The sequence below is a fragment of the Lonchura striata genome, chromosome 7, assembly GCF_050655825.1.
Source record: "Lonchura striata isolate lonStrDom1 chromosome 7, ASM5065582v1, whole genome shotgun sequence".
Taxonomy (NCBI): Eukaryota; Metazoa; Chordata; class Aves; order Passeriformes; family Estrildidae; genus Lonchura; species Lonchura striata.
Genome location: NC_140709.1, coordinates 861,096 through 883,025, shown reverse-complemented (window position 1 = coordinate 883,025; position 21,930 = coordinate 861,096). Strand labels below are relative to the sequence as shown.

The following is a 21,930-nucleotide window of genomic DNA, read 5'->3' as shown; positions in this document are numbered from 1 at the left end:
AGAGCGAGAGGACTGGCTGTCCTGGCTGGGAAACCTCTGCTCTCAGAAGCAAAAGGAGCCTGCCAAGGTCACAGAGATCTGTGCTCCTGCTGCCCCACCTCTGGGGAGCTGCAGAGCAGAGAGCCCTGGAGTTCCCAGCTCCTTAACCTGGACATGGACCTCAGACACAGGGGCAAAACTGACCCAGGAGAGCCAGGGTCAGGAGAGCCAGGCTCAGGAGAGCCTTTCAGGTGGAGCTTGGAAACACTCCAGCAGGGGAGGCAGTATGAAATGGATAAAGCAGTAGGGACTGACCATACGGAGGTAAGTCCAAACTCCAGCCTGGTTGTTACATTTAATAACTCGGGACAAACATCTTCTCACTTCTGCCTCTGCTGTGCTTTGCTTGGAAATGCAGTTGTAAAACAGACAGAAATTATTACAGTTAATCTCTGTTTATCCTTTTCTTGGATATGCTGGTTACATCAGTAGGTCTCTGAGGTGTGAAATATTCACGGGCATTTGGTTAATGAGTTGTGTCTCGTTGCTGTTCATTCATGGAACTTGCTCTTTTATCGTGTTTGCTTCGCTTAACAACAAATTTTGCTTTTCGTGTGTTTGATAAATCTTCACCAAATTATTTCTGATTGTGTCCATTAATCTTCAGTCACATTCGACAAAAATAAATTGCTCTGATCTTTGTAAGTTACCAGTAATAATTAGATTTTTTTAAGGACATAAAAGTTTTGGGAGACCGGTAGATGCTCAAATCTCAGTGTTGGCACTGCTGAGGCCCCTCGCGTGCTGTGTCCAGTTCTGGGTCCTCGTGACCAAAGGACATTGAGGGGCTGGAGCGTGGCTGGACTCGGTGATCCTGGAGGTCTTTTCCAGCCCGAGGGATTCAGTGGTTAAGGCTGATCAGGATGTTCTCTGAATGTCAGAATTCCAGGCGTGCTCTGTGGCTGTGCCCTGGGTTTGGGCACCTCTGAGGCAAACTCCACGTAAGCAGAGCTGCCAGTTGTCTCCCTCTCTGGAATGCCACTCGAATGGTTAGTGGAGAGGTTTAGAGCTCCCTGCTGCAAAGGGTTAAAATGTCCAAGGAGCCCCTCTGTTCCTGCCAGGCATCCAAGCTGTCATTTCCCTGGGGAGCGTGGCCCCTAATGTGCAGTAATGCCTTTCCACTGTGAAATACCCAGCTTTTAATGTGCTGCTGTTTAAGTTCTGCTTTGACTTTTCCCTCAGGAAGAAGGCTAAAATTTTTCATTACAATATAGACAGTGCACTACACTTTGAATACAAATTTATCCATGTACAGAGTAATTTTTCTTCTGATTGTCTCTACCCTAGAGAAGTGTCTTTAATGAATTACATACAAATTGTGTAATTTAAGAAGTTAATTTGGTTTTCTGGTAACACAGGACTAAAAACAGCCCTTCTAGAAAGAGATGATTTCTCATCGGGGACCAGCAGCAGGAGCACTAAATTGATCCATGGTGGAGTGAGGTACCTGCAGAAGGCCATCATGAAGCTGGATTTCGAGCAGGTAATTTTCTGTGCTGGTAGGGACCTCACTGTCCCACTTAGACCTGAGTGTCCTTTGAGCTTTTCAGTGCTGGACTGCAGGGCTGTGTTCCACAGCCACTGTGCATGGGAAGTGTTTTCTCTGGCAGCTTTCCTGTGCTTTGGGGGCAGTGCCATTGCCATGCCATGGGTTTTGGGAGAGGAGGCAGAGACAGGGCTGATCTCGGAACAGAAAGAGCTTAAGATAAAATCAAATTAAAAGTGACTGGTAATGTCATGAACTGGGGGGAGTGAGCGGCTGTTCTGTTCTGGAATGGGGAGAGAAAAGATGGTAAATGAGTGATTTAATTTGGAATGGGGGAAGAATATTGCAAATGAGCGACTTATTTTGGAATAAGGGAATAAAAGATGGTAAATGAGTGATTTATTTTGGCATGGGGAAAGAGAATACGGTAAATGAGTGATAGTTTATAAATGCTTTTGTGCATTTTTTTGTGGGTGGAAGCCTGATATTCCTGTTTTGAAGAATCACATTGTCTTTCCATTGGAGCCCCTCAAAGTATGTTATAGTAGTTGGAATGCTGCTGCAGGAATGGTGATTTTTCAGAGGGAAATACCCAAACCCTGGGATTACCTACATAGAGAAACCCACTTTTCTGGCAGAGAACACCCCCACGTTGATGGACATTGGTTGGTTTGGAGAAGAGACCTTCTGCATCTGCAGCTTGGAGTTCAGAGGGGTTGAGCTGTGGGAATTGGCACAGAGCTGTGCTGTGGGATGAGTCCTGGCCCTCCTGAAGTGCTTCCTGCTCCTCGTTAGGGCAGGAGCTCTATGTTCAAATGAAAAATTGTGCAGTTGTGCTGCCAAGATGCCAAGATTAAACCACCACAACTTTATTTTATTGGGGATCTTTCCCTTACCCTTTGGGTTTCTCATCAGATCGCAGTGTGAAAGCCTAGTGACAATGGTGGCAGGTGTTGATTCTTGGATAAAGTCTGTTATTGAGTGCTTGCCCTGTTGCCAAGGGTGGCTGCTGTGGCACTGACCTTGTGTTTGACAGTACAGGATGGTGAGGGAGGCTCTGGAGGAGGGTGGATGCTCTGATACTGACTGTGGCTGGTGTTTGACAGTACAGGATGGTGAGGGAGGCTCTGGAGGAGGGTGGATGCTCTGATACTGACTGTGGCTGGTGTTTTACAGTACAGGATGGTGAGGGAGGGCTGGAGGAGGGTGGGTGCTTGGCACTGACTGTGGCTGGTGTTTGGCTGCTGTTTGGCAGTACAGGATGGTGAGGGAGGGCTGGAGGAGGGTGGGTGCTTGGCACTGACCGTGGCTGGTGTTTGGCAGTACAGGATGGTGAAGGAGGCTCTGGAGGAGGGTGGGGGCTTGGCACTGACTGTGGCTGGTGTTTGGCTGCTGTTTTGCAGTACAGGATGGTGAAGGAGGCTCTGGAGGAGCGTGCCCACCTGCTGCAGAGTGCGCCCCACCTCTCGGCCCCGCTGCCCATCATGCTGCCCATCTACAAGTAAGCTCTGCCCTGCCTTCTCTCCTTTACCTTGGCTTCTCACAAGCAAACCCTGGCCTGGGTTTCTGAGAGTTGCCCCAGGGGAACAGCTGGGCTGCAGAAGCACAGAGGTCTCCTGTGCCCAGCCAGCAGTCGCTGCTCTGGGGGCACATGCTGGGGTGCAGCCCTTCAGTGCCTTCCAGCACCCCGACAGGGGCAGCTGCAAAGAGCTCTCATTCCCAGGATGTATTTGCTGTTCTTTCAGTGCACCCTGTCCCCCCAGTGTTCCCAGCACGGTGCTGCTCAGTTCCTGTGAGCACAGGGCACTTGGTGTGCACAGAACAGGTTCCTCCTCCTCTGAGGAACTCAGTGCTTTGGGTTGGGTTTTCAGTCTGTAAGAGCAATTACTCCCTGGAGCAGCCTACTTACAGCAGGGAGGTTTTGCTAAAGGAACTTAACTTTATTAAGACTATTCCTGTTTTTATTAATCCTGTCTTAGTGTGAGTGGCTTGTAAGAGCTGCAACCTGCGTAGGGCGGTGGCTGCCTGCATTTACTTTGGCCTGTTTGTGCAGAAAACACAGACCCTGCCTTGGGGAATCCTCTCAGCTTGCACACACAGCTCCAGTATCTCACACAGAGGCACAACAGCCCCCTTTAGATCCTGATTTTGGAGCAAACAAATCCTTGTATGTGCTTGACTCACTGCAGGGAGTAGCTCAGTTGAAAACAGTGGCAAACAACACCTGAGTCTGGAGTATTTACATTGTCCTGTTGCCATGAGCTTGTAAAGCTGTACAAGGCAGAAGTGCTGTAAGAACATTCTGTGTTCTGCACCGCAGTAACAGCGTGCACGCACTCCTCAGTGCTTCGCTTGTACTTTCTTCACTTCACGCCCGTTTTCCCCCAGGTGGTGGCAGCTGCCTTACTACTGGATTGGGATCAAGCTGTATGACCTGGTGGCAGGCAGCCAGTGCCTGAAGAGCAGCTACGTGCTGACCAAGGCCCGGGCCCTGGAGCTGTTCCCCATGCTGCGCCGGGACAAGCTGGTGGGAGCCATTGTCTACTACGACGGTGCGTGGCCTCTCTGCCTGCTCTGTGCTCTGCTTTTGGGCTGAGGACACAGCTGTGAGCCTGGGGGTTGTGCTTGAAGGATTCAGCTTGCCTCTGAATTGCTGGCTTGGGAGATAAGTTATATTTTCACGACAGCGACTTACTGGACGTAGGAGAAAATGCAATGGCTTTTCTTGGCTAGTGAAGTTCTGCTGGAGATGTGGTTTCTGACCTTTGGACAGCGGAAAGGTCTTCACACAGGTGGATTTTAAAGGGAATTCTTTTCCCTTTGTAGAGCTGCATTTAGAACAATTCATCAGCTCATCAAAGGGGTTCTGGACTGGGAAGAGCTCTGGAAACGTGCTGGACTCCAGAGGGGTTTATGAGGCTAAAGCTGGTGTTGTTTATTGGAGGTGTCTCAGACAGAGCCCAGCAATGTGGAAATCAGTTAAAATTTCATGTATACGTGTAGGAGTATGTATGTGCAGATTCTCGTTTGGGAGGAGGGCTGTATTTAAAGGATGGACCTGGTGTTTACTTGATTTTACTACTGATAGAAGCTGCATTTTATCTTATTTTTAAGGTCTGGAGGAAATGAGAGAAAAATTTGCAAATGTAGCAAAATCAGTTGTGGGATTATGTGGTGGTTTTTGTACCCAGTACCAGGACCTGCCATACACAGCACACAGAGAGGGAATTCAGATTTATTTTTTCCATACCCTGAGCTATTCCTTAGCTTGTTTTAAGGGATCCCAGGAGCCTGCCAGAAGAACGAAGTGGTTCTCTTAACTGTAATTACACTTCTCATAAGAGCACTATAGCTTGAAATCTATTTATAATCCAGTGAAGTTTTTTCTGATTAAATAAATAATTTGGCTATTTACTACTCCAGCATTCCAAAGATACATCTTTCAGGATAGCCTTAAAATTAGTCTTCATGTTTCTTACATGAATAATTGTTTTAAACAGTGCTGTAAATCTAAAGATTCAGCATCAAGATGCCAGGTGGGCTTTGATGGCAGACACAGACAGGGCAGGGCTCCGAGTGACTGAGAGATGTCTCTGGAGGTTTTGTGCCATCCCAACAGAGGGAAACAAACCCACACTCAGTATTGGAAAGGAAGAGTAAAATAGAAAAAAAAAAGGGAAAAAAATCTGTCTTGCTTTATTTTGTTTTCTTTGTAAGATACAGCTTAGTTATCCTCAGTTTTAGGCAGAATGTAGAGAAATGCTGCTTTGAATTAAAATTCAAAAAGCTCTCCAAGCTCCGCCAAACCTCAGTTTCCCTGAAGAGCAAAATGGGATGAAGTCTGTGAGTTGATAATCCACATCTGAGTGTTCTGATGATGTTGTTGAGCCAGGGATGGGCAAAATGACTTTTATGATTTTAGAAGGTCAACTGAGTGTTTATTCAAAAGCACTTCTCTCTTTTATAGAGAACATTGTGAACATTAATTCCATTGGTTTTAAAGTGAAACCATTTCACCTGATTGGTGCACTGGACCTAGGTCAGTGTGGTAGGACATTTCTATAAACAATGTGAATGGAAAGCAAGAGAATCAGAATATTTCTATAAACAATGTGAATGGAAAGCAAGATAACAGATTGTTTACATTCCTCTGGGACTTTTTCCAGCCTCAGCCCAGCAGAAATCTCTCCTTTTCTCTCTGGCTGGACTGAGGATATCCACGTTCTGGGGCTGCAGCTAGTGCAGAGTGAAGGCTGTCCAGCTGAGTGTTAATTCAGCTGTAATGGGCCCCGTTCAGCTCGCTGCTGTCACTCTGCTGTGGGGCAGCCGTGGGGCTCCCGTGGGGCAGCGGGGCTCCCGTGGGGCTGGCCACACGAATGCTTTGTCCTGATCAATAACCTGTGTTAATTAACCACGGGAAATGGCCATCAAGTCACAGCATTTCAGCAGGCTCCCTTTAGGTGCTGTAAATTGTGGTGCTTGAATTTTAGTGATGTACTGTCACGCCCTACGTCCAGAGGGACAGGCACAAAGGGAGAGGGAACGGAACTGAAAGTAGAGGATGGGGTGGTGAAATCAAACTTGTTTTAGTCCTTTCAGAAGGATTAGTCATAAAACAGAGTATTAAATAATGGCAAGGCAAAATACAAGTCTTAAAGTAGGTGACATCTTTCTCTTCTCTGTCCATCCCTTCTCTCTCCCCTAAAGAATGAATCGATAAATTGGCCTTCTAAGGATGGAGTGTCTCAACTGTAAGTGCTGTTAAATGCAGTTTTATCCTGTTTCCTCACTTTCCTTTATTGCTTGTCCCTGTAACTGTTGAAAAGAGAGCTGTTAATGATGGCAGCTGTCGATCCCCAGCACCAAGGGGAAGAGCTGCAGACACTCTGGGTCCAGGTTGATTTTTGTGTGCTGCAGCCCTGCCCAGGGGTGCCTGTCTTTGTGTGGGCCCCGGTGGGGCCGTGGCACCTCCAGCCATCCATAATTCATGGGGACGCTGCGTTCCCAACCGCGCCGGGGTCGTCTTCATTACATCCCTTAAATTGTTTATACAGCCACAAAGAAATGGTACAGCAGGAACGTTGGAAGCACCAGCAAGAGCAAATCACAGCCTTGTCCAGAGGCTATTCCTGCTCTGCCTGAGCGTCGGGAAGCCAGAGCATATGTTGGATGTTAGCCGGGGTGTACACAGCATGTCCTATTTATTCAAGGTCTGCTTTGAAGCCACAACTTACAAGTTTGTTTCTTAGGGGGACATGTCAGACTGCATTTAGCATTTGTTGGTATTAGGATACTCCTGAATAGCAAAAAGGCAACATTTTGGGGGGAGAAGGCGGCTGCTATCTGAGCAGGGATCTGTCAGATCCACTTAGGGGCTGCGGGAGAACTGGAGAGGAAGCACGGGGAGAGGCTGGGCTGAGCTCAGGATCTCGGGCAGGATTGTTCCAAAGCACTTTAAATGGAAGAATTAATCTCCATTTAAATTATATAGAGTTCATTATGATAAGAACTCGGAAAACCATTAAAGCAGGGATCCAGCTGGCCAGAGTGTGTCAGTGTAAAGTGTTCAGCAATTCCAAGTGGCACGGTTCTCTTTATGATACATTATTTTTCTGTCTCTAGGTGCTTGCAGGCTTTTTTAACATATTTTCCCTTGCAAGGTGAGCCCTTAGGCATGTAAGGAAAATCTGTGTTCTGGAATCAATCCTGAATTTAAGATTCTAGGGCTCTGCTGACCATGCTGTCTGAATTTGCTGTTATTTCCTGAAAGAGAAGTTAACGTATGCTGTGTCCGGGACTCTCTTGCCACATTGAGGTATTGGATTGTTTAATGTCTTGTTCAACAAACCTCCAGTATGTTTAGTGGGATGTAAGTAGTTGTTTTTTTGCTTTTTGCATTCTCAGTAGTTTTAGATACATTGTCTGCTGAAATATTTTAATATGGAGGTTATTTAAAAGTAGAAGAAGCCTTGGCAGAGTATTTTGCTTTCCCTGTTTACAGCAAACCCCCTGAGAAATCCTTCCCAGGCACACGTGCACACACAGACACACACACAAAAATCAATGCAAAAGAGTAGGGCATTCATTAAGCTGTCAAAAATGGAATAAATGCTTTTTTTTATTTAGGCTCTTGTAGCTATTTTTCCTAGGATTTGAGTGTGTCCTGAATTATGAAATGTTATAGCTTTATAATTCATGTTTGACAAATGGATATTTGGAGATGTTGAGCTGTAATAGGGGTATTACAGACAACTCTGTGGCTGTTTTCCTTCCCTGGCTGTAAAACCTCTGACAGTTTGTCACTGAACAGACTTGCCATAGGTGAATTTAAACACACAGCTGCTCGTGTTTCCAGCCTGAGGCTGGCTGGGTGAGGAAGCCTTGCAGGCACTCCGGCCATGGTGGAGCTGGGAAACACTGGGTGTGTGCCCATGCCCCGCTGTGTGCCAGGGCCTTCTGCATCTCAGAGTGCCCCTGAAATCCTGCAGGCTGCGGGGCTGGAAGGGGCATGCTGCCAGGGCTGCAGGTGCAGAGAGACCAGGACAGGGCTGTGGGGTGTTCTGGAGCTGGAGCTGGAGCTGGCATGGACAGGCAGGACCAGCCCAGGACAGGGCTCTGGAGCATTCTGGGGCTGGAGCTGGCACGGACAGGCAGGGCCAGCTCAGGACAGGGCTCTGGAGCTGGAGCTGGCACAGACAGGCAGGATCAACCCCAGGGCTGCAGGTGCAGAGAGACCAGGACAGGGCTTGGAGTGTTCTGGAGCTGGAGCTGGAGCTGGCACGGACAGGCAGGACCAGCCCAGGATGGGGCTCTGGAGCTGGAGCTGGAGCTGGCACGGACAGGCAGGACCAGCCCAGGATGGGGCTCCGGAGCTGGAGCTGGAGCTGGCGCAGACAGGCAGGACCATCTCCCAGTGCTGCCCATCTCCTGTGGCTGCCCATCTCCCAGAGCTTCCCATCTCCCAGCACTGCCCATCTCCCAGCACTGCCCATCTCCTTGGATGCCCATCTCCCAGCACTGCCATTTCCCAGCACTGCCCATCTCCTGTGGATGCCCATCATCTCCTGTGGATGCCCATCTCCCAGCCCTGCCATCTCCCAGCCCTGCCATCTCCCAGCCCTGCCCATCTCCTTGGATGCCCATCTCCCAGCCCTGCCATCTCCCAGCCCTGCCATCTCCCAGCCCTGCCATCTCCCAGCCCTGCCCATCTCCTTGGATGCCCATCTCCCAGCCCTGCTATCTCCCAGCCCTGCCATCTCCCAGCCCTGCCCATCTCCTTGGATGCCCATCTCCCAGCCCTGCCATCTCCCAGCCCTGCCATCTCCCAGCCCTGCCCATCTCCTTGGATGCCCATCTCCCAGCCCTGCCATCTCCCAGCCCTGCCATCTCCCAGCCCTGCCCATCTCCCTCTGGCACACACGGCCGTGCCTCGCCACTCCGGTCCTGCTGCGCTTTCCCCGTCAGGGCTCTTTTATGCTGTTCAGAAGGGATAAAATCAGTGGCCTGCACCAGCTGCCTCTTTAACCCAGTTTTGCCTCTGTCGAGGGGCAGCGTGGCTGCGGGAGGAGCCCCTTGCTCCCGACGGGGGCCGTGCATGGCGCTGCCTGCCCGCTGCCCCGGGCGCCTGCCCAAAAGCAGCGGATGATAACTGCGTCTCCTGTTGTACCTGTAACAATTTAATCGTGTGAGTCAGCCCAGTCAAGCATCCCCGGCTCATGACTGGGAGACATGAAATTCATTGTCATTATTGTCCCTGTCATTTTGGATCATTATATCCTGCTGCAGAATTTTCCTCACTCCAGTGCTTTCTTACCTCCAGGAAGCAGGGATTATGGCTGAGGTTGGGGTGGGGGCAGGACTGTGAACTACATTTACCTCAGGGGAGCCACAGATTAAATTGGCTTTGCTTTCTGACTTGCCGGATTCGTCTGTTTGTACGCTCTGGGTTTAAGGTTGGAAATGATGAATATTCCGGTGAATTCAGGGCCTTTCTCTTTTCTTTTTCTAATGCTTGTATAAGCCAAGGATGGAGTTTGTGTCCGTTAAGGAGTGAACGGGGAATAATTCTTCAGCTCATGTTACCAAAAAGATTTAAGATTATTCCTGAACGTTACTTGTTCATTGTGGCACAAACATCCGCGGGGTGCCCGGGGTGTCGTGGCTTGCAGGGGAAGGGATGGAGCTCTGCTGTGAGCCCGGGGCTGTTTGTGGGAGCTGCAGCGGGTCACGGGGTGCCAGGGGTGCTGCTCCCTGTGGGACATGTGCCTGGGAGGGGGAGTGGGTGGTGGGATCCCTGCACATCTCACTGCTCCCGGGGAACACGGGACAGGAGCAGGGGAACCGGCCCCAGGCTGTGCAGGGAGCATCAGAACAGTGTTGGAAACACCTTCTTGCTGAGGAGTGAGCATCAGAACAGTGTTGGAAACACCCTCTCACTGAGGAGTGAGCATCAGAACAGTGTTGGAAACACCCTCTCACCGAGGAGTGAGCATCAGAACAGTGTTGGAAACACCTTCTCACCGAGGAGTGAGCATCAGAACAGTGTTGGAAACACCTTCTCACCGAGGAGTGGCCGGGCATTGTAAGCAGCTGTCTGTGGAGGTGCTGGAGTCACCGTGCCTGGCAGGTGCATCTGGATGTGGCAGCTGGGACACGGTCATGGGGTGACTGTGGTGGTGCTGGCTGGTCTGGAAGGTCTCTGCCAGCCCGGCTGCTGTGGGCTCTGTGGGAGCAGTGCTGCTCTCTCCCCTGTGGCAGGGCACTCTGTCCCTGCAGCACTCCTGCGTGGCTCCCGGGTGTTGTTGTCAAGGCAGGACGGGAATGATGAAGACTCTGATTCAGAAGGCTGTGAGAGTAAAACTCTGTTTATTCAAAATACACTGCTCTTTTGTACAGAGCTCTGCAAGGACCATATCCATTGATTCTGAAGTGAAAACAGCCCACCACCATTGGTGCAGAGTGCTTGACGCACAGTGATAGAACTTAACTATAACAAATGTGAAAACAAGAGAGATAAAGAATTATTTACATTCTTCCCCAGCTCCTTCCCAAGCCTCTGCCTGGCTGGAAACTCTCAGTTTCTCTGAGTCCCACAGCCGGGCGCCGTCCTGCGTGGCACGGCTCGGCCCGTGCCATCGCTGCTGTGCTGGGAGGTGAAGCAGAGCCCAGCAGGGCCGGCCCCTCTGGGAGCCCACCAGGGTTGCCCTGGAAGGCGGGTGGCACTGGGGACGCCCGCGGTGGCCTGGCGCGGTGGCACGGCCGCGGCAGCCCCGTCACGCCCGTCACGGTGACATTTCAGCAACGTGCCGTAAACTGACAGTGACAATGTTTGGTTGCATTTTAACACGGCGCTTTTCCTGCCGCTGACACGGCAGTCGCACTGCAGTGACAAGTTGAAGGCTGATACAAAAGAAGTGGGAAACAACGTAATTATAAAGCAGTCACACAGAGCCAGAATTCCAAATTTTGTCTGTCACTGGATGTGGTGGATATTGTGACTTATTTTTGCTTTCTGGGATCTTAGTTTCAGTAGGAGTTTTAGCTCCTGTGCTGTCACTTGGCAGCAGACTCCATCAGACAGACATTTGAAGGATATTGGGATTTCTTCTGTAAAAATATTTTCTGGGTTTTCTGCCTCTTGCTTGTGATACTGCTTTGTTTATAACTACAGAATTTGGAACAAATCGTAGTGGAACAGAGGCATTGGCTTTAAACAGCCAGAGGGCAGGGGTACGTAAGGGATCAGGGTGAAATCCTTCCCTGTGAGCATGGGGAGGCCCTGGCACGGGTGCCCAGAGAAGCTGTGGCTGCTGCTGGAAGTGCCCCAGCCAGGTTGGTGGAAATGGTCCCTGCTACGGGGGTGGAATGGGACGAGCTTTACCCTCCCAACCCAAACCATTCTGTGATTCCAAGAATAGGGAGGTTTAGCTCTTCTGATCTGAGCTGGTGCTAGATGGAGGTCAGAAATTCAGGTGACTGCTACTGGGTTATTTAGACTGGATGTGTCAAATCTGAGTTTGAATCTGTTGGGATCAGTTTACCTGTGGGGAGGCTGGAGGCTTTCCCTGCCATGAAAGCTCACACCTTGGGGCAGGTGTTAAAGGGCTGAAATGTGGGGTGTGGTTATTTCCAGTGCTTATCCACTTGTCCATGTCCTTCCCAGCTGCTTGGGCCTCGCTCCAGCAGGGCTGGGCTCTGTGTGCCCTGCAGGAGCTGCAGGCACAGCCACGGGTGCTGTCACTGTGCTGCTGTGGGGATGAACCATGGAGACAGTCAGAATGTGTCCCCCTGGAGCAGGGCAGGAGCAAGGATGTGAGTGCTGCATAGCCTAGAAAGTCTGGGAGTTTGCAGCAAATTCCACTTTGGTTTCTTGTGACTCAAAGAGCTGGAGAGTTCAGGTCTGAGGGCATTGTCCTGACTTGTGACTCACAGTCAAAGGGGACATTCCCCCTGAGCTTACTGTGCTTGTCTGGGGAGAAGAACTCGCTGAGCTCTCGCTCAGAAAAGTCTGGAAGGATTCTGAGTCACTCCAGCTGATTCATCTTCATCGTGCCTAGCTGGGATCTCACCCTTTCCATATGCACAACAGCTCCTGGGCTCCTGCTTAATGCTTGTAATAAAACTGCTCGTGCAGTTAAGCACTTCCTTAAAATTACAGGAGAGGGACAGTCTGGTGACTTAGTGGAGTGTAGTTGTATACACCTAATGCACATTTATAATTGTGTCATCACTCACCAGCCTTCAGTGTGGTGAGGCTGGGCTAAGGTTTGTGTACACAGTGAGAAAACCTTGAGCAGGAAAGGATTTGGCTACCTGTGTTGTTTTATTGCGTGCCCTCAGTTACCTGGTGCAGGGCTGCAGTAAGGAATACACCTGTAGGCAGGTGAGCTTTAAGGTCCCTCTCATCCCAAGCCTGTCTGGGGCTCTGATTCTGTGCATTGGTATGATGGGGTAGTTGTCACAGTGACACAGGACAGAACATACCAGAACTGCCAGAGTCCCTCAGAAACGCTCTGGTTTTCACACAAGGCTCCTGAACCAGTCCCAAACAAATCTCTCTGGTCTGTGGGCTTTGTTACCACTCCCTGCTGGCTGGGGCTCAGGTCTGATAAAAATAAAATTGAATGTACGCTGTGTGCACTCTGGGGGAGGATCCTGTGAGCGCCAACGGAAACATTGTCTGTTCGGATGTGAAGAAATACAGCATTTGCTACTAAGGAGTGAAAATAGAATTCTCCCAAATGACACAAAAAGAAGCAATTATAAACCAAATGACATCTCTGTTGGGCTTAACGTGGTGTGGGATAGACTTACTCAAACTGTCTTTGCACACTCAATGTCCTCAGCAGCGTGGCTCCCAGGATTGAGGGTTCCTTGGAGGATTCAGTGTTAACTTGGTGAAAGCACTTAGGCCAGTGTTTTGGGAAAAGCTGCGTTGACTGCCCTCAGTAAAAATGAAATTGTCACCATATTACAGCAGGTGGAAGCAGCAAACCAGGGAGGGATGGTTATTTCAGGTTTCCTTGCTGTTCTCCAGAGGCACTACCCAAGGGGGGCTCAGTGTTCCCTCAGCTGGCTCAGGGAGGCTTCTGAGCTGTGCCTGCCTGCTGCTGGGTGCAGCGGGTGGCAGCTGGCATCATGCGAGGAACAAGTGCTCAGACCCAGCCCTGGAGCAGCACAGTCCTCTCCAGGCAGAGCACTGGAGCATCTCTTCCTGGGGAATGCCACTGTTACCTTTTCACTGTGGTGCCTACACTTTAGAGGTTTAGGGGATCTTCAGGGGCGTACTCACCTGTGGAGAAAGATGCCAAAGTAATTTGGCTTAGCCACTCTGTTGTTAGAAAATAACTTTTTGGCTGAAGTATTTGGAGAACCCCAAAGCATCACCAAGGGATGCTGTGGTAGCAAGGTGGGATCATTGTTCTGTTTGGCTCTGGAGCCCCAGTGGCTGCTCTGCAGGACAGGGGTGGCTGTGGTGGGTAACCCAGAGCCTCGCTGGCAGCTGGGGTTCCCTTGCCTGTGATCACACCCCTCGGGTTTCCTGGAGTGGAGTCATTGAACAGGCACCCTGGGAAGGGACAGTGAGGGTTTACACATCTGGGCTGGAGGAGCTAAAGCCTGGGGGTGCTTTTCTCTGGTGTTGGGGGGATCTCTCTGTCTGGGCAGAGTGGCAGTTGATTGCAGGGTCAGAAAGGCTCAGATGCAAAACCTTGGCTGTGCTTTGTCCTTCCCTTTCTCTCCAGTGTTAAAGATCATCACTGTGGTCTGGAGCTCCCTCCCAAGGGGCAGCTCCCATCTCTACTCCCTGTGAGCAGGAACAGGACCTGAGGAAGGGCTGGGGCTGTGTCAGGAAGGCTTTAGGCTGGAGATCAGGAAAAGGTGCTTCCCCTTTGGGTGAAGGGTGCTGGCACTGCCCAGGCTCCCCGGGGAACGGGCACAGCCCCGAGGCTGCCAGAGCTCCAGGAGGGTTTGAACAGCTCTGCCAGGGACAGGGTGGGACTGCTGGGGGTCTGTGTGGGGCAGGAGTTGGACTGGCTGATCCCTGTGTGCCCCTCCTGGTCCAGGATATTCTGCACTCTGTTCAAGTGCAGGATTTTAATGCCATTATCTAGGGAGAATACACACATGCCAGTTGGCAGCCTGAAAAAAAGGCAAACTCCAGCTGTTCTGAGTATAGAACCACTATCCTGTGACCCCATCTCTCCTCAACTGTTGCACTGTTGTTCTCCACAGATGATAAATTCCCAAGTTAGGAAGTCTGCCTTTACTCCTTTCAAATCCAGACCTCTCCAGATCTCTGCTGTTTATGCCATGAAATACTCAAGGACTCCACACTGTAGGTCACATCAATCTGAAGCCAGTGTGTTTTTCTAGCTGTGTAGTTAATCAGGAACTGGTTATTTCCCAGTCCTCTGCCTGCAAATGCATTCCATGGGCGCTCAGTTGCTTTTGGACAGCTGAGGAGTGAGTAATAGCACGGGGGTTCTTGCGTCAGAATAACGATGAGGGGAAATGGATGAGAGGTTCAGAGAAAGGAGGAAAATGTTGTTTTGAGCGCAGTGGTCCAAATCCTGGCATGTGCTGAGAGTGTCCTGAGCTCACTCTGACTTTAGAGCATTGGGAGGCTCAACAAAACGCCAAGCAGCCTTTGGATTTGGGGCTTGCTAAACAATTCCTGCTTGGAAGTTTGGTTTGATAGAAGCTACCCATTTCCACATTATTTATTCTGCTGATTGGCTTCTCTGGATTGCTTTTGCTCTGGACAAATAAGTGACAAATCTGGGAAGAGGCAAACTCGCCAAATTTGAACAGTCAGGGCTCCATAGACCAAAGCTAATATTGGCTGAGGCGGGGTTGTGCTGAATGTGATGAATCCCCACACCAGGGCACCACAGGCAGCAGGGTTTGTGTCGGTGCCACCTGGGGCATTGCTGGCAGGAGCAGACTGGGGGGCCTGAACGCCCCTGGCCCCAGGGTCCTGCTGCAGGGGGGGAACAAATCCCCTTGTGCTGGTGGCACGGCAGGGTTGGGGTTTGGGGGCCCTGTCTGAGGCGTGCTGCTGTGGCCTGGGACAGCTGAGTCCTGCAGTGTGGGTCAGGCTGGCCCCAGTTCAGCCCCAGTACAGGGGGGTGTCTCAGAGCAATGAGCTCCTGAGAGCCCCTGCTTCAGGCTAGGGAAGTGTTTCACTGAAGCACTTATGTTGGAAAAGCCCTCCAAGAGCATCGAGCCCAAGCTGTGAGCTCAGCTCACCAACCAGCCCAGAGCACTGAGCACCAGGTTCCTCTGGAATGCCTGTTGTGATGTGGAAGCAGCTGCTGCACCACAGCTCGTGCTGTCCTTTGTCCCTTTTTCACCAGGTTCCTCTGGAATGCCTGTTGTGATGTGGAAGCAGCTGCTGTACCACCGCTCGTGCTGTCCTTTGTCCCTTTTTCACCCAGCACTCCCTCTGCACACGAGCTGTACCTTCTCTCAACCCTGCCTGAAAGTGGGCAGCTTTGAGGTGAACCTCATAAGGTCATTTATCCCTCCCTGCCACGGCAGCAGCAGCAGGGCCCCTGCATTTGCTGAAAGCTTTGCCTGCCAGCTCTGACCGATGGTTGTTCCCTCTCGTGCATCTCGTGTGATGGAGCATCCCCAACTTTTCCTGACATCTTGCTCAGTTGTTCTGCTGTTCTCTGTTGTTGCGGCAGATCCCGGGCGTTGTTTGCTGAGTGGAATTGGAGTTACTGTTTGTTTCTTCATTGGTGCTTTATCATGCTGCCGTTTCTGTACACTTTGGGTAACTTTTTCTCACCGCTGAAGACGGATGGCACCGCACCGCCTGGGCTGGGTTAGGATGAGGGGTTTGGGGAGGGAGGCGGTGCTTGCGAGGCCATTGATCCCATCTTTATAACTTTGCCCTTTTAGCTGGGAGCAGATGATTTGCACGGGGGCTGGAGATCTGCGCAGGCAGAATCCGAAGGACCAAACTTTACATAAACCATTTATACTAAATGCTGGGAATGCTGGCAACATTAATCACCTACAGTATCTATTACAGATTTATCACTTTATCAGTACGGTCTGTGATAGGAGTGGTCCAAACAGGTGGGCAAGTGAACCTCAGGAAGTTTAGCCTGCTCGGAAATTAATTATTCAGGACACACAGAGCCTGGCCCCTTCAATGTATAGTAATTCTTTCCAGCCAGCACCCAGGCCTCCAACTTCAGTGCAATAATAAATAGGAAAAGTCTCAGGTGAAGCCAGTATTTCAGAGTAATTAATCATCTTCCCCTCACAGTCCCTCCACCTCTCTCTTGGTTTTCTTTAACGAGGGAATTTCAGTAATAAATCTTTAATGATATGTGTTAAGAATCCTTCATTAATTCTTGTCCACTTATTTCTCTTTTTTGGGTGCTTTTATGTTGTATGTTGGGAAGTTCAAAGGAATATACAAAAAAAAACCCAGTTAAATTTGGAAGAGTCTCTAAAAGGATGTTTTGGATGTCGAGTGTCGTGTTCGCACAGTAATCAGACTTGCTGGTTATTACCAGTTGTCCTGTCAAAATCTGGGATGCGGGTACCGAGTTAGGGCAGGATGATAAAGGGAAGGGAGGGATGGTTTGTGTGCTGCTCAGTGCAGCAGTGGGGCTCGATGTGCATGGGGCAAGGCAGAGCCCCGTGGGGCAGGCATGGGCAGAGCCCATGGTACAGGCAGAGCTCCATGGCACAGGCAGGGTCCCTATAGGGCAGGTGTGGGGCAGGCAGGGCCCAGAAGCGAGTGGCCGTGAGCGGTGGGCGCTGTGACAGGCATGGCAGTGACAGGGACAGCAGTGATGGGGACGGCAGTGACGGGGACAGCAGTGATGGGGACGGCAGTGACAGATCCGCCCTGGCACGCCGCCGGAGCTGCGGGTGACCGCTGTCCCTCCTGCCTTCGTGCCTCAGGCCAGCACAACGACGCGCGCATGAACCTGGCCATCGCCCTGACCGCCGCCCGCTACGGCGCCGCCGCCGCCAACTACACCGAGGTGCTGCGGCTGCTCAAAGGCCCCGAGAGCGGCCGCGTCTGCGGCGTGCGCTGCAGGGACGTGCTCACCGGTGAGTCTGGGGTGTGGGGGGTGTGGGGTTTGGGGGATGTATGGGGTTTGGGGTCTGCGGCGTGCGCTGCAGGGACGTGCTCACGGGTCAGTGTGGGGTGTGGGATGTGTGTGTGGGGTATGTGGGATTTGGGGTCTGTATGGGGTGTGTGGGGTTTGGGGGATGTATGGCGTTTGGGGTGGGCAGCATGCACTGCAGGGACATGCTCACAGGTGAGTGGGGTGTGTGGGGTATGCTGCAGGGATCTGTTCACAAGTGAGTGGGGTGTGCAGGGTCCCACTGCAGGGACGTGCTCACAGGTGAGTGGGGTCTGTGGGGTGTGCAGGGTCCCACTGCAGGGACGTGCTCACAGGTGAGTGGGGTCTGTGGGGTGTGCAGGGTCCCACTGCAGGGACGTGCTCACAGGTGAGTGGGGTCTGTGGGGTGTGCAGGGTCCCACTGCAGGGACGTGCTCACAGGTGAGTGGGGTCTGTGGGGTGTGCAGCGTGCGCTGCAGGGACATGCTCACAGGTGAGTGGGGTCTGTGGGGTGCTCTGCAGGGGACAGGGACACCCTGAGATGTCCCAGGAGGGAGGAGCGGGGCCATTGCTGTCTGCAAACAGCCCTGAACCAGCACAGGAGCCATCTTTCTGGGCCGTGCCATTAGCGTCACTCAGCTTCCACTTCTGTCACATTTCTCACTCAAACCCCAGTGTTTTGGCAGGCCAGACTGAGCTTTGCATCCCAGCCCTTCTGTCAAGCAAAGATGACATTGTAAAAGGCTCCGTGCTGTACAGTAGCAATCCCATTTACCGAGTCTGCGGGCTGAGACTGAAATCTCTCTTCTTGAGAGGCAGATTTCAGCTGAGCAACTTCCACCCTGCCTGCCTCTCTCTGCCCTTGCAGATAAGCTGGAATTCCACTCTAAAACATTTTCTCTCAGATCTGGTGTTGGGTGAGCACTTGGTTGATTTTTAGAGCCCATCCCAGCTGTTGTGTTCAGACAGGCAGGGTGCACTCTCCAATAGGCTGAGTTCATAGGGAGATGAATAACAAAGAGCGTCAGTGAGCAGAAACAAACGGTGTCTGTGATGGATTCTGTTGTCTTTCACAGGCAAGGAGTTCGATGTCAGAGCCAAGTGTGTTATCAATGCCACGGGACCTTTCACAGACTCGGTGCGCAAAATGGATGATCAGGAGGTGCCCAACATCTGCCAGCCCAGCGCAGGCGTGCACATCGTGATGCCTGGGTACTACAGGTGAGCAGGGGAGCCTGCTGCCCGCGTGGCACCTCTGCCATCCCTGCTGCTGCTGCTGTGTGTGAGCCAGCTGGGAGAGGTGTCCCGCGGGCTCTGCGGCAGCTCCGAGCGCGCAGTTTGAGTCTGATTTTTGTTTGTGTGTTTTAAAGAGGATCCTGGCGCTGTACCGGTGAGGAGAACGATTTCAGCTATTCACAACAGACTGAAGCCGTGTGGTTTTTAGTTAGAGTTCCCCGAGGCAGGGCTGCTGCTGAAGCAGAAGGCGTTTAGGCAGGTGTGAAAGCACCTGTTTCAGTGATGCCTTCGAGCTGAGTGTGCTGCTGCTTGGTCACCCCCTCAGGGAACCAAGGACCATGTAAAACCTTCCAGAGAGATTGCACCTTCCTACAGTCCCTTGTCCTGTTAAATCATGGAATCACAGCGTGGTCTGGCTTGGAAGGGACTTTAAAGATCATCCTGTTCCAGTGCCTGCCTTCACACGTGAAACTCCCTGTGCAGTTTCTCTGCCGGGATGCGGCTCTGCTCAGAGGAAACAGGAGTGCAAAGCACAGAATAAGTGAGGATGGGCAGGGTAATCAGTAATAATAATTGCTGTCACAGGCAGTGGAAGTAGCTCAGAGTAGCACAGCCACATCGCTGTGGCCCCAAGCCCAGCGCCCATCCGTGGGGGTTTTGGTGGACAGGACGTGCCCGCCGTGTTCCAGGAGAGGCTCCCCTGGCACTCTGCTCCCTGCAGCCCCCTGCTCCTCTCCCTGTTTGCTGTGCAAAGCCAGATCCCCTTCTCTCGAGCCAGCCTTGTCAGTCGGAACTCAAATATTACCTTTGGTTCCTGAAGTCATTAGCATCCTAATGGAAATTCCCCTTTATGGACTTAGCCCAGTTGTGTTGATACAGTGCCCTTGCAGTAATGCCTTGCACAGCCCTGCTCAGAGGGGGAATTCAGCCTCCCAGTGCACCAGGGGGTGTTTCTGCCAGAGCTGTCCCAACAGGACACCACCACACACTGTACAATTGAGGCATTTTTGGCCTCGTGTAAAATTACCCCTGCATTCTCTTCTGATTTTTTGGGGTTTTTTTCATTTTTGTATCTTTCTCCATGAAAAATGGTAAAATGACCTGATAGCTGCTTTAAAGTACTAAAAATGTGGAGAAATGGGCTGTAATCCCAGTTTCCTCATATGCCAGGAGAAGGATGTGTGTGATTAGCTTTATGGCCCTACACAAAAACATGGAAAGCCTTAGAACCTGGGCTCACGTAGCAAATTCAAAGTAGAAGATGGCTGGATACGCTTGAGAGCTCTTGATTTATTTATTCTCTAATAACCCAATAATTTTAATTGGAAATGTGGAGAATTCTTGTTCTCCATGTTCCCCGGTGTATGCCAGCATGTGGGCATTATTTTCCTTGGAAAATAGTATCTGCCCACACACTGCCTCCACAGCACAGCTGATAAGATAACACTGCAGTGAATTTCCTTGGAGTGGGATAGCTGAAAGCAGGGAGCTGTCTGCTAAACAGAAAACACTCGTGGGATTTAATCTTGGTTGGCTCAGGCCTTCTTCTCGTGGTGCCAAGGAACACTGCTCAGCACAGGAAGGCTGGCATTTCACCGTGTCCACGTGTGCCCTGTGAATGTGTTACAGGATTTTGGCCCACAGTCACACAAATTATTTTTTTTTTTTTAACATATAGAGGGTTTTAGTTTTAAATATAGTCAAGATTTTGTAAAACTAATGTTAACCTAATGCATTCACTCCCCATGGGTTTCTTACTCATTGATGTCCTTCATTAATAGTCCCAGAATTCCTCCCCTCATTAATTAGGCTTCCTGCCTGGAATGTGTCTGTGAAGGCAAGGCTTTTTCTCTCCCTTCTGACCAATTTCAGATGTTTCTGTCTTTCTGGAATTTTCCTCTCTGCTCTGCATGCCACATTCCAGGTCAACCTGCCTGTTGCACTTCACTTCTTCTCTGTGGAAAGTCACATTTTATCATTCTTTAACTGCATTTGTGGTGCTTTGGGCAAATGCCTCTTCAGCTGGAGATCTTCCAAGGTTCCAAGACCTTCCATGGATCTCCCAAACCTTTTGCCTCTACATCTCTCTGTAAAGGCATTGCTTTATGCTTCATGTTGGAGTTTCCAATCCTCAATTTGCCCATTTATCCATCTTTTAAGAGAAATCTCACCGTGGCTACATGGCTTTTACCTCCTGCTCCCATCCATGGTGGAATTGTAGGAATTCCTGCCTCATAAAACCGTGTTGTTTCAGAGGTATTCCTTTTGTGCAGCAGCATGACTCCTGAGGCCTCAGGAAGGCCAGTATTTGGGTGTTAAGATGCTCCTTTCTGATGCAAACCACCTTATTTTGCATTTGTTTGGGTGGTTCTTTAGTTATTTAAATAAGCTGGAACAGCATGGCAAAGGGCATGGAGAGAGAGCTTCCCAGGATAGCTGGTATCAGTGTTTCAGTAAATAATTGGCATATGAAAAACTGTTCCAGCCTTTCTCAGCACTTGCTGTGCAATCTAAAACACTTCAGAGGTGCCGTGGGGAAACTTAGTTGGAAGTCTTGTCTTGTTCCTCTCCCTTGTTTTTAACAGTTTTTATGAAATCACATTAAAAAAAATTCATACTTTGAAGAAAATGTCTATAAAGTTTCTGAATTCTGATACTGTATATTAAACCTCTGGTTTCCTCTGTCTCTAAATCAACAACTTTTTCATTTTAAAAAGTAATCATTTGTCTGAGGTGATTTACCTTTCCCAAACCTGTGTTGACTTCCCCTATTAGATTGTACCTCTGCCACCGTGTGCCTAAGCTGTCTATAAATATCAGCTAAAATGGGTCTAATATACATGCTAGCTATGAAATTCTCAGCCTCTCTCCCAGCCTTGCCAGATATTGCCGACTTCCTTCAGTAATCACTTCAGACTTCCTAAAAATGCAATATTCAGCTTGAGTAGGTAAATCCCACCCAAGCAGGTCTTTGCCTGCCTTAGGATTTGAGTACATTGAATAATTCCCCACTGAAGTCCCTAACTGCCAGCTAAATCTGCATCTCCTGCCCTCCTTCCATGGGCTCCCTGTGTCTCAGGAGCAGGGCACAGCCTGAAGAGCCCTGACCTGACTGCATGTGTTTGTAAAGGGAGTTGCAGCACCTTAAATGAAAGTCAGCATCAATCCTTGAAGTAAAAAATGATCGAAAAAAGGGGTAGTTCAGTGTTTTCCTACATAAAAGCTGTTTCCTTTGAAGTGTTTATAAAAGCCTTTTGTTTTCTGAAATTCAAGCAGAGCTTTTTAATAAGCCATGAGGATTTATACTGTGGCTATCTTTCTTACATTACACCAGAAAACCTGATACATGAATGAAAATCTATCCAAAGCACTGTGGTTTTTCATCCTTGTACCGAATCACTGTGTTGTAGCACTGGCAGAAGTAATGAAAAGTGCCCGAGTGGCAGCATCCACCAAGTGTCCCTGTTGCCTTTTTTCCTGAAAGCACAGTTCCCCATTCAGGGCCACAGAGCTGGAAGCACTCCGAGCACGTTCCTTCCTCCAAATCCCTCGGGAGGCTGTGGGTGTTCCTTC

At 50.3% G+C, this 21,930-nt stretch overlaps 1 protein-coding gene across 6 annotated transcripts in view; it reads left to right on the top strand.

Annotated features, from left to right (window-relative positions):
• The window catches only part of GPD2 (glycerol-3-phosphate dehydrogenase 2), a 50,883-nt gene that overhangs the window by 16,299 nt on the left and 12,654 nt on the right, over window positions 1-21,930 (top strand). For all 6 annotated transcript variants that reach the window (XM_085584836.1, XM_077784861.2, XM_085584837.1 and 3 more), the window contains exons 4-8: window positions 1,398-1,522; window positions 2,929-3,026; window positions 3,914-4,077; window positions 16,952-17,104; window positions 18,198-18,342. In XM_085584836.1, the coding sequence (XP_085440962.1) occupies window positions 1,398-1,522; window positions 2,929-3,026; window positions 3,914-4,077; window positions 16,952-17,104; window positions 18,198-18,342 (685 nt within the window). The remainder of the gene's footprint in view (window positions 1-1,397; window positions 1,523-2,928; window positions 3,027-3,913; window positions 4,078-16,951; window positions 17,105-18,197; window positions 18,343-21,930) is intronic.